At 38.7% G+C, this 17,405-nt stretch overlaps 1 protein-coding gene across 2 annotated transcripts in view; it reads left to right on the top strand.

The window, feature by feature from the left end:
• The window catches only part of LOC136878909 (probable elongation factor 1-delta), a 184,427-nt gene extending 167,905 nt beyond the window's left edge, over positions 1 to 16,522 (top strand). For both annotated transcript variants that reach the window (XM_067152509.2, XM_067152508.2), the window contains one exon: positions 16,186 to 16,522. In XM_067152509.2, the coding sequence (XP_067008610.2) occupies positions 16,186 to 16,224 (39 nt within the window). In that variant the 3' untranslated portion in view covers positions 16,225 to 16,522. The remainder of the gene's footprint in view (positions 1 to 16,185) is intronic.
• Positions 16,523 to 17,405: the final 883 nt, after the last annotated feature.

Here is a 17,405-nt window from a genome sequence, read left to right as displayed (position 1 = left end):
ACAGATCGGTGACAGCAAGACATCGGGACCTGCCTTCACTTGCTCTCTTCCTCCGGAATGCAGTGTACAGTTCACATGATAACTTTACTTATAACTGACAACAGACACAAAGACTTCATCGCAATACTTGAAAAATATTCGTACGTAACATACAATACAGAATGCCGAATGTCCTATTTGTATGAGAGCATGAAAATACACACAGACAAATACGGTATAATTTAACACATTGCTGACCAGATGCCCCCTGTGCCTACCCATTTCCTGAGCAAATTAATGCGAATGCACACGCATATAATCAAATGACCCTGGCTTCACTAATCTTGTAGTGATTTTGATAACATTTACTGGAAACCTCCTGAAGGAATCCTAGTAATGTTTTCTTGTGTGATAATTTGTGTATCTTTGACCTTGATGAAGGAGCATACAGCAACTTATATAAATTTCACGTTGTTTTGAAGGGTGTACATAACTCCACCATCACTACCCACACTTTCATCAGAAGAGCTTTCAACATCGAACTCACGTTCTTCAACATTACTTGGGCATTCCAAATAATTATCCGCATACAGTTTGTTAAATATTTTGTCCTGATCTAAACATGCGGTTAGTGTGGGAAGCACCATCTTATCCACTACATGGCTCTTTGTACGGCGCAAACATTAGGTCAGAAAACTGAGAAATTGAAGCATAAAAAAGAACAAAATGTAAAGGTAGCGTGGAATAAACAAATTCTCCACCAATGAGATTCTATAAACCAAGACCGCTAGCTAGTTTCAGAAGTTCCATCTGATATCAATGAATCCCTATACGGGTTACATGAGTTAACTAGGGACCCGTCAACAACATTCGGCCAGCCAAACCCATGTAGACTCTGGTCTCGTCTGCACTGTGTTAAATAATGTTTACAAATAAATTCATGTACTTACATTTTCAGCAACGTCTCAAGATTTCGAGGTAGGGATCCCTTCCACTTTCCACACTGCTTGAAGAATCTTCATCTGAAGAGCCACCAAGGTAGGCGATGATGAACTGAGCTCAATAGCTGCAATCGCTTAAGTGCGGCCAGTATCCACTATTCGGGAGGTAGTGGGTTCGAACCCCACTGTCGGCAGCCCTGAAGATGGTTTTCCGTGGTTTCCCATTTTCACACCAGGCAAATGTTGGAGCTGTACCCTAATTAAGGCCACAGCCGATTCCTTCAGACTCCTAGCCCTTTCATGTCCCATCGCCGCCATAAGACCTATCTGTGTCAGTGCGACTTAAAGCAATTTGTAAAAAAAAAATTATGGGTTTGATGTCCTGAATTTAATCAGCCTACCACATGTTGTCTTCAGTTTTTTTGTGATTCACATAGTTCTTCCTATCAGGTGTGACACGCTAAACCATCCTCAATTAACGTATGCATTACTTTCACTTTGAAGTCTATATCGTGCTAGCTCGCATCTGAGCATACAAGTTCAGTGTGGTTCAGTTCACAGTGGTAGGTATCAGTCAATGTACTGACTCTCCTCTTTCTAAAGCAAATTGATCTATTTTATCATAATTTTCCTTTTACAAAGCGATAATATCCATTAAGTCTTTTTTTAACATTTCTTATTATTATTGAATTTGATCCTCCCATTCCTGCATAGCACATTTCTTCCAGCTTTTTGTCATTATAGGCTGCTCCTTTCTGCTGTGATTGTCAATAACAATGCCAGAATTTGAGGGCAAGTTTGAAAGAAGCTTTTCTAAAAGTATGTGTTGCAATACACCCTGTCATTCTCATCGTGTAGTACGTAAGCAGTGCTTTTCTTACATGAGAAAGAAGTATATATTCAGCATTAGTAATGAACCCATTTTTTATTACCTGCATGAGCAGTAGCAAATTGAAAGCCCTGAAAGAAAAGCTTGTCTTGGCATTGTTTTCTTTCCACCCTTTAGTGACAGTATTAGCTCAAATTTAGTCTGTATAAACAATGTTCCGACATTGTTAATGTTAATGCAATGTAGATTTAACCCATTTGCATCCTATTTAAATATCATAGCAGTTCACTGAGAAAACACATTTAAATCCCGCACTAGGGCAGTCGTCTGCACAGTCACTTTTTTAATAAGTTATCACTACCCCGCTGTAGTCACTAAACATGTACAACAGGGATATTGTCACTTTTTATCCAGTTCCAGTCTTTCAAGTTAGTCTGCTCCAAGGTACGAACTCATTTCGAAAGACTAGGTCCACCATCGTCATTTGTATCACTTTCCGTGTCATCAGCACTATTACACGCATCACTCGAACTCGAACTATTTCGTCGTCACAAACATCACCGTCTTCCTAATTACTCTCTAAAACTCTTATCTATTAGCTTTCGTATTACATTTTCATCAACACCAACAGATATGCTTGACGCCATGATTGCAACTGACGTGAGCGAAATAAGCTGAACAAAGATTCTTTTATCTCTTGTTCCAGAAGTGTGTGATAACCTGAGTGCGGAGCAGGGAAATAACCGAAGCCACATGTCTAAACTTCAGTTCAGAATGCATACAAGTGGCATCTGTGAGTTAGTGACTGAACTCCATGTATTGATATACAGCAGTGCATCGCCCCAAGCTGAGCTCGTCATTGGATCCATATGCCATGAATAACTTTTGCGAGCTAGGGTCGTCAAATAATGCGATTGGGTTAAAATCGAGCAGTTCAGGGTTACTGTTTATAGAAGTCAGGACTGTGTTCAGAGTTGGTAGTTCATTTCCAAAATAGAATAATAATAATAATTATTATTATTAAATAATGTTATTGGCTTTACATCCCACCAAGAACTTTTTCTGCATTTTCTTGAGACTCCGCGGTGCTGGAATTTTTCCCTGCAAGAGTTCTTTTACGTGCCAGTAAATCAACAGATAGGCTGACGTATTGAGCACTTTCAAACACCACTGGTCTGAGCCAGGATTGAAGCTCTCAAGGTGGGATGAGAAGGCCAGCACCTCAACTGTCTGAACCACTCACCTTGATTCTAAAATAGAATTCATGAATAAATCACCATATTCCACTTCTGGTAACATCATCATTTTTAAAGAATTTGGAATTACTGCAAATTAACTTTTTTCTTTCCCGCTTCTTGCTGTAATGCTGGATTCATTTCTTATTTTAAAGACCGGAGACCTCTAAATTCCTAAACCCTTTGCGGCTTCGTCTGCTACCCAGCTTACACTTTGTCCTGGATGCTTTGTTTTCATGTATGAAAATATATTAAGCACCATCTGCAGTTCCCTTCTCCTGACAACATTACCCCTTCTCCTTTTCACATGTATAGCTATTAGTTCGTAAACCATAGGCAACAGCTGAGTGGCCTAGTAAGTGGTCCTGAGAGTCAGGATACAAATTGCTATGGAATGGAAGTGGGCATCTTGGACATATTCTGAGTCATGGCCCTCCTTGTGCTCAGGCGGCTAGGACTATACAATTCACCAGTGGTCCCTAACCCGTTAGAGGAGAGATCCTCACTTGGACTATGCATCCTGCTTCACAAATTTACCGAGCTCAGAACATTTCAAGCAAACCTCGGACCTGTGGGAATAACGGAGTCCCACTCCCATTTGCCAGACGGGGGACTCCTTGGAAACAGCGTGGTGAACAAAATGGAATTCGATGGGAAGCTGTCGATGTTAATGGGGCTTATAGAAGAAAGTAGAACTGGGTGAGTCAGCAAAGAGGATGCATTTGGATGTGCTAGGAGTAAATGATATTTGGGTTAGGGTAGATAGCGAGGAAGAGATAGGAGATTATGAAGTGTACTTGATGAGTGTTAAAAAGGGAAGGGCAGAGTGTGGGGTAGGGCTGTTCATCAGGAATACTATTGCATGCAACATAGTTTCTCTTAGATACATAAATGAGTGAACGGTGTGGGTAGATTTGGCAGTTGGAGGAATTAGGATGAGAATTGTCTCAGTGTATTCACCATGTGACGGTGCAGATGAGAGGTTTTATGAAGCATTGAGTGACATCGTAGTCAGGGTCAACAGCAAGGATAGGATAGTTCTAATGGGCAATTTCAATGCGAGAGTTGAAAGTAGAACTGAAGTATGTGAAAGGGTGATGGGTAAATGTGGGGAAGATACGGAAGCTAATAGGAATGGGAAGTGTTTGCTGGACTTCTGTGCTAGTATGGGTTTAGCAGTTCTCCATTATTCTTCAAGCATAAGGCTATTCACCGCTACACATGGGAGGCTAGGGGTACAGATCCATAATAGACTATGTCTTAACCGACTTCAAATTTAGGAAATCTGTTACAAATGTACAGATTTTCCCGGGATTTTTTTATGATACAGACCACTATTTGATCTGTAGTGAACTATCTCTAGGCCTAGGATAAAAGTGAAATCTGTCTGCAAATAAATAAGGGTAGAAAATCTCCAGGATGAGGAAATTAGACAGAAGTACATGGATATGAGTAGTGAGATGTCCGAACAGTGTACAGTAAGCAAGTTCAGGATATAGAAAGAGAATAGGTGGCATACAGGGATGCTGTAGTAGAAACTGCAAAGGAATGCCTAGGAAATGCTGTGTGTAAAGATGGGAAAAAGCGAACATCTTGGTGGAATGATGAAGTGAGAGCAGCTTGTAAACGTAAAAGGGAGGCTTATCAGAAATGGCTCAAAACAAGGGCTGTTGCAGACCGGGAATCATTCGTAGATTAAGGGAACAGAACGAAACAAAGTTGTTAAATCCAAAAAGAAGTTGTGGGAAGATTTTGGTAATAACCTGGAAAGGCTGGGTAATAAAGAACCTTAGGAAGGGAGGGAAAAAGAAAATTAACAGTGTTTTGGGTAATTCAGGTGAACTCGTAATACACAGTTCAAAAAAATTAGGGGAACATGTTTTTGAACGTATGCCACGCTCGACCAAACAATACCTCAAACCCAGGTATATTACTAACTAAACCTTTATTCTTTGCCGTTGAAGTATACAAAAGAACATTGATGGATTCGCATTCATTTTCAGAACACAAACTGAAATGTCAAAATAGGGGTGAAAACAAAGTTATGACAGTTCTCCGGGGTTGATTTTTATCACAGTTGGGGAGCTTCAATATGGTGTATGTCCTCAACGAGCATTTATCACAGCTTGACACCTACGTGGCATGCTCCGTATAAGTCAACGGAGTCACGTGGCGGTATCAGGTCCCATTCTTCAATGAGAGCCTGTTCGATGTCTTGGAGAGTCTGTGGTGGAACAGGACGCCAACAATCACTTCTGTCAAGCCTATCCCACACATGCTTGCACGAGTACGAATTCAGAGTCAACACTGTATGCAGCAACCAACACATGTTGTAGCAGTATCTGCTCGATGTACCCTGCAGCGGTAAGATTACCACAGACAACAAAATCCGTACGTCCATCAATACTAATGCCACCCCCACACCATCACAGAAACTTGTCCGAATCGGTCGCCTTCCCGGACAACATTTAGCATGTACTGCTCATCACGGCGTCTTCGTACACGTTGATGGCCATCACGCTGTGTCAGGGGAAATCTCGACTCGTCTATGAACAACACAGTTCTCCATTGGCGAAGTTGCCAGTTGACGTGGGTACGGGCAAACAGAAGGTGAGCTGCGCGATGTTGCTGCATTAAACAGTGCACTCGAAGAGGATGTCTGGATCGTAAGGACACTTCTCTTAACCTGTTTCTTACTCTCTGGGCAGACACCGTGACTCCAGTGACAGTTCTCTGGCAGATGCTGAACGACGCCCCAATGCACAGGTGAGATATCGGTCATGCCGTGGGGTAGTCATGCGTCCACGACCTTGTCCAACCCTCCTTGTGAACTGGCCTGTCTCACTTTAGCGATTCCACAAGCGTTAAATAACTGACGATGAGCCATTGTGATCCACAGCAACACGACGAAAAGTGCATCCTTCCTGGATGAAAGTGACGGCCCTTGCGACTTGAACCTCGTTAAGATGTCTCATGAGATGTACTGGTTTATGTACGTGCTCAAATGACCACAGTAGTCTGTGTACCTCACGACGACACATGGATGCACAGCTATTTACTTTGTTTTGAAGGGTCACCTAACATTTTAATGCATGGCTATGCCTACATATGAAGTATAACTTCGATTTGACATACCCTGAGTAGCTAAGGTTTGAAGGTATGCTGTACGACCATTGGAACCCCATCTACCAAATTAACGTTCACATACTAGACGTTAGAAAACATGTTCCCTTAATTTTTTTGAACTTTGTAGATCCCAGAGAATCACTGGACATCTGAAGTGAATATTTTGAAAATCTTCTCAACGTAAAAGGAAATAGTCTTGGTGGTGTCGCGAATAACCGAGCTCATGGGGAGGAGGAAAATGTTAGTGAAATTACGTTTGAGGAAGTGGAAAAGGTGGTAAGTAAACTCCATTGTCAAAAAGCAACAGTAATAGATGAAATTGGGCCTGAAATGGTGAAGTATAGTGGGAAGGCAGGGATGAAATGGCTTCGTAGAGTAATAAGATTAGCATGGAGTGTTGGTAAGGTACCTTCAGATTGGACAAAAGCAATAATTGCACCTATCTATAAGCAGAGGAACAGGAAGGATTGCAACAACTATAGAGGTATATTTCATTGATTAGTATACCAGGCAAAGTATTCACTGGCATCTTGGAAGGGAGGGTGCAATCAGTGGTTGAGAGGAAATTGGATTAAAACCAGTGTGGTTTCAGACCACAGAGAGGGGCTCTCGGGATCAGATTTTCAGTATGCGCCAGGTAATTGAAAAAAATGCTGTGAGAGGATTAGACAGTTATGTTTCGTAGATCTAAAGAAACCCTATGACAGGGTACCGAGGGAAAAGATGTTCACTATACTGGGGGACTATGGGTTTAAGGGTAGATTATTAAAATCAAATCGAGCATTTATGTTGACAATTGGGCTGCAGTGAGAATTTATGGTAGAATGAGTTCTTGGTTCAGGTACTTGTAAGGCTGTAATCTTTCACCGTTGTTGTTCGTAGTTTATATGGATCATCTGTTGAAAGGTATAAAATGGCAGGGAAGAATTCAGTTAGGTGAAATTGTAGTAAGCAGTCTGGCCTATGCTGACGATTTGATCTTAATGGCAGATTGTGCCGAAAGCCTGCAGTCTAATGTCTTGGAACTTGAAAATAGGTGCAATGAGTATGGTATGAAAATTAGCCTTTCAAAGACTAAATTGATGTCAGTAGGTTAGAAATCCAAGAGAATTGAATGTAAGATTGGTGATACAAAGCTGGAACAGGTCGATAATTTCAAGTATTTAGGATGTGTGTTCTCCCAGAATGGTAATATAGTAAAGGAGATTGAATCAAGGTGCAGTAAAGGTAATGCAGTGAGCTCACAGTTGCAATCCACAGTATTCTGTAAGAAGGAAGTCAGCTCCCGGACAAAACTATCTTTACATCAGTCTGTTTTCTGACCAACTTTGGTTTACAGGAGCGAAAGCTGGGTGGACTCAGGATATCTTTTTCATACACTATGTGATCAAAAGTATCCGGACACCTGGCTGAACATGACGTACAAGTTTGTGGCACCCTCCATCGGTAATGCTGGAATTCAATATGGTGTTGGCCCACCCTTAGCCTTGATGACAGCTTCCACTCTCGCAGGCATATGTTCAATCAGGTGCTGGAAGGTTGCTTGGGGAATGGCAGCCCATTCTTCACGGAGCGCTGCACTGAGGAGAGGTAGCGATGTCGGTCGGTGAGGCCTGGCACGAAGTCGGCGTTCCAAAACATCCCAAAGGTGTTCTATAGGATTCAGGTCGGGACTCTGTACAGGCCAGTCCATGATAGGGATGTTATTGTCGTGAAACCACTCCGCCACAGGCCGTGCGTTATGAACAGGTGCTCGATCGTGTTGAAAGATTCATTTAAATCTAGGAATTTCATTTTTGTCCGTATTGAACTGAGAATGGAAGATAGGAAATTTAAAAGGGTCCACCTTTTCAATACAATAAATGTTATAGTTTATTTACAACATATATTTACACTTGGAACTAGTTTCGACGCTGTTTGGCGTCATCTTCAGCCAAAATGTGGGAAATAGGCTAGCATGTAGACATTTATATTACACAAGGCGTTACATTAAACAATACACAACTTACGAGGAGATAAAAACAGGGAAGAATATAGAAACAAATGAATCGTTGAGAAAGCAAAAGTTATACATATTAAAAATAACCCTAACCACACATCCTGCCTGCTGGCTCTTCAGAAGTGTGTGCACGTGTGTTCTGTATTCAGAAATCATTCGAGGCAAATATTTTCGCACTGCAAGATGTGTGGTTAAGGTTATGTTTAATATGTACAACTTTTGCTTTCTCAACGACTCATTTGTTTCTATATTCGTCCCTGTTTTTATCTCCTCGTAAGATGTGTATTGTTTAATGTAACACCTTGTGTAAAAAATTGGGTTAAATGAAGAAGTTAGATCATGTTCATGATCATGCTTTCACGTCTCTGCACAATATTTAAAATGCATTTTACCGTTGGTCTTTATAGCTATTGTTGAGAGTGAAGGAGAATTTCCTGTTGTGTATGTTTATCAGGAACTCAAGGGAGACTTCATTAGTTAGTCGGAACATAGAAAAAATGATGAACTCTTCTCAGAAGAACTCTTAAGGTTTCACCTTACTTTTTCCTGCCTGCTGGCTCTTCAGAAATGTGTGCGCATGCGTTTTGTATTCAGGAATCATTCAAGGCGAATATTTTCGCACTGCAAGATGTGTGGTTAGGGTTATTTTTAATATGTATAACTTTTGCTTTCTCAACGATTCATTTGTTTCTATATTCTTCCCTGTTTTTATCTCCTCGTAAGATGTGTATTGTTTAATGTAACGCCTTGTGTAATATAAATGTCTACATGCTAGCCTATTTCCCACATTTTGGCTGAAGATGACGCCAAACAGCGTCGAAACTAGTTCCAAGTGTAAATATATGTTGTAAATAAACTATAACATTTATTGTATTGAAAAGGTGGACCCTTTTAAATTTCCTATCTTCCATTGAAAGATTCAGTCGCCATCCCCGAAGTGCTCTTCAACAGTGGAAAGCAAGAAGGTGCTTAAAATATCAATGTAGGCCTGTGCTGTGATAGTGCCACACAAAACAAGGGGTGCAAGCCCCCTCCATGAAAAGCACGACCACACCATAACACCACCGCATCCAAATTTTACTTTTGGCACTACACACTCTGGCAGATGACGTTCACCGGACATTCGGCGTACCCACACCCTGCCATCGGATCGCCACATTGTGTACTGTGATTCGTCACTCCACACAACGTTTTTCCACTGTTCAATCGTCCAATGTTTAAGCTCCTTACACCAAGTGAGGCGTCGTTTGGCATTGACCTGCATGATGTGTGGTTTATGGGCAGCCGCTCAATCATGAAATCCAAGTTTTCTCACCTCCCGCCGAGCTGTCATAGTACTTGGAGTGGATCCTGATGCAGTTTGGAATTCCTGTGTGATGATCTGGATAGATGCCTGCCTATTACACTTGACAACCCTCTTCAACTGTCGGCGATTTCTGTCAGTCAACGGGCGAGATCGGCCTGTATGCTTTCGTGCTGTACGTATCCCTTCATGTTTTCACTTCACTATCACATCAAAAACAGTGGACTTAGGGATGTTTAGGAGTGTGGAAATCTTGCGTACAGGCTTGACACAAGTGACACCCAATCACCTGACCACGTTCGAAGTCCGTGAGTTCCGCGGAGCGCCCCATTCTGCTCTCTCACAATGTCTAATGCCTACTGAGGTCGCTGCTATGGAGTACCTGGCAGTAGGTGGCAGCACAATGCACCTAAAATGAAAAACGTTGTTTTTGGGGGTGTCCGGATGCTTTTGATCACATAGTGTATGTTAGAAGTAACAGACATGAAAGTAGCGAGAATGATTGCTGGTACAAACAGGTGGGAACATTGGTAGGAGGGTACTCGGAAAGGGAAGATAAAGGCTCAGTTAGGATTAAACTGAATGGATGAAGCTGTGCACATAAACCGGCTTTGGTGGTGGGGTCATGTGAGGCGAATGGAGGAGGATAATGGACTCTTATGGAGGGTAAGAGGAGAAGAGTGAGACCAAGACAACAGTGGTTAGACTCAGTTTCTAACAATTTAAAGATAAGAGGTATAGAACTAAATGAGGCCACAGCACTAGTTGCAAATAGTGGATTGTGGCAACGGTTAGTAAATTAACAGTGGCTTGCAGACTGAATGTGAAAGTCATAAAGGTCTATAATTGAGGCGTCTAGTATCAAAACCGGCCAAGTCACTTAAGGCATATTTTTCAATATGGATGAAAAACCTGTAGAGACAAAGCAATGATAGTCACAAAATAAATTTTTTCATAGTTATATCCTTAATGGTTTAATATTTAAGTTCTGCTATTTTGAGAAATCTAACTCATAATGAACCCATCTTTTTTGTTTATATAAATTTTGACATGGCTGTTTTTGTTGCAATTTTGTATAATTTTAGGCTTTTTCTAAAACTGTATTCAGTTTAAATTCCAAATTCTTGTGAAAAAAGGTAATTTAATGAAAACATATTGACATTGTAATTACTTTTCTTTATTGCAATTGAAAAAAAAAGCATTTCAGTATACATGGGATAATAAATGAATAACATCAAAAAGCTGAGGAGAATACAAAATAGGATTTCACTCACTAGAAGTTTGTAGTTCACTTTGATCTTGAACATAGTAAAAGAAAATGATAAGAAATAATAGCCACTTACATTAATAGAACCATTATTAAGATAGGTACTGTTCACACATACTAAGAAATATTGTTTTTTAAGTCTTCAATTAGCTCTTATTTATAATACAATGTCAAGCATTTCACGTCGACTATTGATGCAGACTTCATAGACTGTGTTGGAACTCTCATGACCAGTGGAAGCTGTTTCACTTGCTAATATTATAGTTTTATAAAACTGTTGCCATGTTGAGCCAAAGTGATTCTGCAGGAGATTTTTTGTCTTCTGTTTTAGAGACAGGAAGAGTAATGCCTTGGATCACTGTGTGAGGTGTCATTTGAGCCAGCGATTTTCTTATTTTGCACAGACTTCGGTAGTTCCCTATATCATTATTGTAAAATACCTCACCTTTTACAGTAACAGAATTTTGTGCGAGAAACTTTGATAATCTGTAGTAAAATAAAATGAAATATTATTCTTATCACCCTCTCTTTCATTGTTGTGATTTCCACTATGATGTATCTCTTGTTCTCTTTCTTGCACTTGATCTGGGGTTTCATCTATTGATGTTTTCATTATGTAGGACAGGGTATGAAAATAATTTTTCAATTCACCACTCGGAAAAATATACACGTTATACTACATAATAATGACAAAATACGAGCACACAGGAAATAGGATTGCTTTTGCACAAATGGCGCAAGAAGCCTGCGAATACGTAAATCAGTGTTGTAGACGAACAAAATACGAAATATTATGACTTCAAAGAATATACATTATAAGAAACGATTTCGCCTACTGATATTATCACACTGTTGCATAATGTAACAACACAAGGTTCCAGACAATAATGCTGCAACATGACTTGGCCCATTCTGTTGCATGACCAAGAATTCAGTGCTCTGTAACATGAGAACATAGATGATTTTAAAGCATATTCTTGTTTTACCTGATAGTGCTATACTTCTACTTCAAGTTGATAACGTTAAATCATTTTCGTAAATTTAGTGACTTGGCCGGTTTTGATACTACACGCCTCAGTTATGTATGTATGATAATATAGAGTATGCAACCTAATACCCAATAGACATAAACAATATACACTATATACACAATGAAAAGCGATGCAGTGCATGCATAACAAACCACAATATATGTATAGTGAAACAGTATGTACCCCAGATAGATGATCACTTAAGTAATTCACAGTAGCCTACTTGAGTCATACCATGTGTTGACTGCTGTACTCTCTCCTGTCTCTTCTCTCAGAATTGTGGCATGGACTGACAAACATCGCCAGCTGTTCGGTTTAGTGAGCCATATTTGTAATATTCAAAAGGATAAACTCAAAGCTATCAAAATGATTTTTCAACTTCAGTAACCTATGGCACAACCAGTCCTTGTTTCAGTAAAATAAAACATTTTGATAGGACTTTATTATTTACATATTTTACGCCCACATTGGAGCACTGAAATCAATACATTTGAGTTAATTTCTTCTTCTTCTTCTCCCAGAACTTTTTCATCCTCTCCGACCTGGAAGCCCTTTGTGTGTCCGATATAGTATATTGTTTCCGTTCAACTGCTTTTAGTTTGAGACTTATGCTTTTGTTCTTCAAAATCCTCTTCTCTTTTCTGTCTTTGATTTGTTGCCGAGTTATACCCAATTCTTCCAAATCGTCCTGAACTTCTTTGAACCAATTATTATTGATTTTATTCTTCAAAAAGTAATCGAATAGTTGTTTCAATATCCTGGTGTCTGCTAATCTTGATATGTGACAGAAAAAGGAAATTCTTCTTTTACGCATTGTAGATATTATTGATTCACATTCACGATAGACAATGTTGTTAGGCAACAATCTCCACTGTCCATCAACTTGGTGTTTTTTATTAATAATTGTTCTAAGAATTCTTCTCTCAGTTTTCTGTAATTTGTCTGTTGTAGATTTTACATTTAATTTGAATAAAGTTTCACTAGCATAGGTTGCCTCTGGTTTAACTATGGAATTATAGTGTTTCAGCTTAGCGTTTATCGAAAGAGATTTTTTTTTATAGGTTGGCCAGGTAAGTCTTTGTGCTTGTTTAAATTTAGTTGTTCTGTGTTCTATTGCTTCTTTTTCATTTGTGTTCCATGTTATTATTTCCCCAAGATATTTGAATTTCTGAACAATTTTAATCTCTTTATTACTGTTCAGCTGAATAACTGGTAAATCAACTTTAAAAGTTGGCATCATTTCTGTTTTTTCAAATGAAATTTGTAATCCCATTTTTTAAGCTATAATTTCTAGTTGTTCAATTTGAAATTTAGCCTCTTCTATTGTATTTGCAAGTAATGCTAAATCGTCCGCAAAAGCAAGGCAGTTGAGTTTAATATTTCTACCGATCTTGATAGTTGGTTGGCATTTCTTGTTCCATTCACGCATAACCTTCTCTAATGCACAATTAAATAACAATGGTGAAAGTCCGTCTCCTTGTCGAAGTCCAGTTCTTATAGTGAATGATTCTGATAATTCACCTCTAAATTTAACTTTTGCCTTCGTATTTTTAAAAGTCATATTAATGAGGTTAACAAGTTTTTGATGTAAGCCAAATTCTTTAAGGCTTTTTAATAATGAGTCACGATGAATACTGTCGTATGCTTTTTTAAAATCTACAAACGTGATGACCAGACCCTTACTTCGAACTCTTTGGTGCTTCATTATCCATTTTAAACTAATGATTTGATCTGGACAGCTTCTACCTGGTCGAAATCCTCCCTGATATTCTCCAAGTTCTTGGTCGAGTTGTTCTTGGATTCTTGTGTATATAATCTTGGATAAAATCTTGTATGTAATATCAAGTAAGGATATCCCCCGATAATTATTTGGATCGGAGCGATCACCTTTCTTGTGCAGCGGGTGGATTATCGCTGTATTCCATTCCTCAGGAAGCTTCTCCGTGTTCCAAATATCAATGATGTATTTATGTAGGTTTTGAATAGTCTGATCATTAGCATTCTTCCATATTTCTGCTACTATTTGATTCTCTCCTGCTGCTTTGTAGTTTTTAAGTGCATTAATTGCCGTTTTCACTTCATTGTAAACTGGTGGTATAATCTTATGTAATGGAGTTTTATTTTTTGGGTTAGGATCAAATTCTAAATGTTCCACAGGATCCTCACAATTAAGTAACTCTTTAAAGTATTCTGCAAGAATGTTAGCATTATCCTGATTATTGTGTGCCATTTTACCATTTTTATTTCTTAACATAAGTGTGGGAGGGGTAAATTTAGATTGATATTGCTTGAATGTTTTGTAATAGTCTCTTGTTTTATGCTGATTGAATGTTTCTTCTATAGTGCTAAGCATTTCCTTTTGATAATTCCTTTTAATTGTCCTAATTTCTTTAGCTGTTTGTCTTCTGGCATTAATTAGTTCTTCTCGAGATTTTTCCGTTTTCCTCTGTTGATCATTTATCCATGCCTTGTGTCTTGCTTGAATTGCTTTGTCACATTCCTCGTTCCACCACGCATGTTTCTTTCTCCTTTTGATTGGGGCAATTTCTTCAGCTATGGTTTTAAGTTTGTTGATCATTGTCTCTAATTTGTCATTTAAAGGTGTTTTGGATCTCTCTAAATATATTTTATTATTTATTAAGTAACTGGGATCATAATTTCTCCTTGCTTTGAGATGATTATGTTTGTGTTTCCTTTTTGGTGTTAACTTGATTTTTATTTTTGAGATATAATGATCCGAGTCAATGTCTACCCCACGGAGGACTCTGACATTATAAATTTCTTTATGATAATCTTTATCCATGGCAACATGATCAATCTGAAACTCTCCCAATTTTACGTTAGGGCATTTCCATGTCATAAGTTTATGTGGTCGCCTCATGAATCTGGTGGTTTCCAAAACGAGTCTATGATCTGCACAAAGTTCAATTAATCTTTGGCCATTTTTGTTCGTTAATTTATGAGCTGGCCATTTTCCTACAACTGTGCGATACTTCTTTTCTCTGCCTATTTTAGCATTGAAATCTCCAAGTAAGATTTTTATATGCTCATCAGGGATCTTCGCTAATATGTAATCAAGTTCCTCCCAAAAGTTTTCAACTCCTTCTCTATCTTTATTGTTTTTGTCATTTGTTGGTGCATGGACATTTATTAAAGTATAAGTTTTATTCCCTACTTTAATTGTTAGAAGTGCCATCCTCGAAGATTTTGAAGAAAATTCTTCAATTGAGTCTATTATGCTACTATGAACAAGAAAACCTACACCAAATTGAGGGACATTCTTCATTACTCTTTCTCCTGGAGGTCCTTTGTAGAGACGATAACCTCCTGATTCAATTGGGTCCTGGTCTGTGTTCCTAAGTTCTTGTAAAGCCATTATTAAAATCCTATGTTGGTCCATCACATCAGTTAAATGTTTCAACTTGCCCACCTTACTTAGTGAATTAATGTTTAATGTTGCAAAGTATGAAAATTTTCCTGATTTGTTGAACTTAAGTCTCTTCTTACATTGTTGGGTTAGTCCACTGTCTGTCAGCTGTCTGTCGATTGTCTGTTGGGCTTCCAGGCGCTCCGATTCGCCTAGGTCTTCTACTTGACACCCCACCGATTCCGAGTGGTGTCTTTGTGCAGATCCTTGTTGTTGTTTGTCCACACCGGTGGATTTATTCATTAGAAGACTCATCATCATTGATTGTCTGATCTTTCGATCGAAACATTTCTGACCAAGGTCAGGCTTTACAATTCCAGATGTGATCTGGAAAGGTGATTAATGAAGTATGAATTGGTGATGAATGAAGTGCTACAAGTTCATCCTAGTTGTTCAGGACTGGGAGTAGGCATTTCCTCCATACTCCGCATATGTTATGGTTTTCCCGCCAATACTCGGGTAGCTGATTGCAGTGGTTTCCCACTGGGCGATGGGGTCGCCACATCCCTACCCATATTTGTACCTAAAGGGGGGAGCACCAATAGAAGCCAAAACCCATAAGACCTGTAGTCTTTTCTTAAACCTCGATACTTTGTAATACAAGTGAAAACAATAGTAGATTTGGCTGTGGTAGCCGACACTCACTGCAAAGTTGGGGAGGGAAATACAACCCGTCGAATTGTCTTGTGACTATTGGGTTATTCTGTAGATCATTCTATCCGTTATCACAGCGATAAGAATATTGGAGAGCCTTCAAAATATTTGCAGCTAGCGTTAGTCATTCCATTTCTAGTTCATGGTGAAAATGTGTAAAATCTGTAATAAATTTGTAGGAGATATCTTTTATTATGGTCCTTGTAAAATGGAAGGATGGACTATTTTCATAAACATGAATTCTGCTAGGGTTTTCCTTATAGATGAAAAAATAGGTAATGGATCAATATTTTTTCATTTCATTGAGTTGAAAACAGTAACCCAAATGATTTTAACTTGTCATTTTTTATGAAATCTTCATCAAACTGATGTTTTTTTCTTGTTTGTGTTACAGGTCCAGAGTGTTGATATTGCTGCATTCAACAAAGTGTAACATATAGACTGTAAATTTATCGGCAAAATCATTCCAGATTCTCTGCACATTTCATATTAAATATAGATGATGCTTCCTATCAAGATCTTATAGGTGTAAGAACAAAATGCCGTAATAAGGTGAAATTATGTGCTATGTACCATCACATAATTCATAATTCAGTGAATTTAATGTGGAAAGTATTTTCGTAAAACATCTTTTACATGTTATGAGAAAAGATTCATAAATGTGATTTGTGTATGTATGGAATTTTTTATTGTGCTGCATCCTGTTGATATAAATATACTTGCACCCAAAATATATTCTCTTCTTTTTTCACTCCTCTCCTTTATATGTGTTGACAAAAAATAAATCCTTGAATAAGATGTTTGTTGATGTTTGCAAGGCAGCCGAGAATTTTAATACATTAGTTTTTTTAAATGACAAATACACTGCTGACCAAAAAAAGGTGTAACATTAAAGAAAAATTAAGTTTCTGAAATGTATTTTACAATTATGTTCTGTATAATTTAATATTTAATAATTTGTATATTGATTAAAATTTATATCAGGCTCCTTGGCTAAGATAGTTGGCATTGTTGCCTTCATTTCAGAGCATCCCAGTTTTGATTCTGGCTTGAAGGAGTGGCATTTTAACCTCCCCTGGCTAAGTCCACTGACTTGGGGGACTGGGTGTTTGTGTTTGCACCTGTACACACCTCTTCACTACATATAACACACCACCAGCCACCAAGGAAACAAGCAATATTGAATAGTCCCTCCTCATACGGTTGGTGTCAGGAAGGGCCAAGACCACTTCTGCGGCACAGTTTGCACCTGTAACCCTATCAAGGTGAGGAAAAAGCAGTGGAGGATGATGATTGATGACGATGGTTGTTTTTTAAAGGGGCCTAACATCTAGGTCATTGGCCCCAGTTAATGATTTGTTGTATTTTATAACTTAATTAAGGGTTTGTTAAATTCATATTTTTTTTTAAACATCCAAGTGTTACGCTTTTTCTTGGCTGGTAGTGTAGGATTCCTAAGTGAACAATTCCTTGAAAGGTGAATTGCAGTTAAAAGAACTGTATCAGGAGTCCCACCTTTAGAGAGAAGGTAGCAGCAGATGCCTTTAACTGTTGCTACCTGCATTCATGAAATGCTGCAGTATTTAAGTTGTTGATATTTCCTTATCAAATCCA

Source organism: Anabrus simplex, chromosome 8 (assembly GCF_040414725.1).
Source record: "Anabrus simplex isolate iqAnaSimp1 chromosome 8, ASM4041472v1, whole genome shotgun sequence".
In the NCBI taxonomy this organism is placed as follows: domain Eukaryota; kingdom Metazoa; phylum Arthropoda; class Insecta; order Orthoptera; family Tettigoniidae; genus Anabrus; species Anabrus simplex.
The sequence above is the reverse complement of the archived record's forward strand: the minus strand, read 5'-3'. Positions and strand labels throughout refer to the sequence as shown.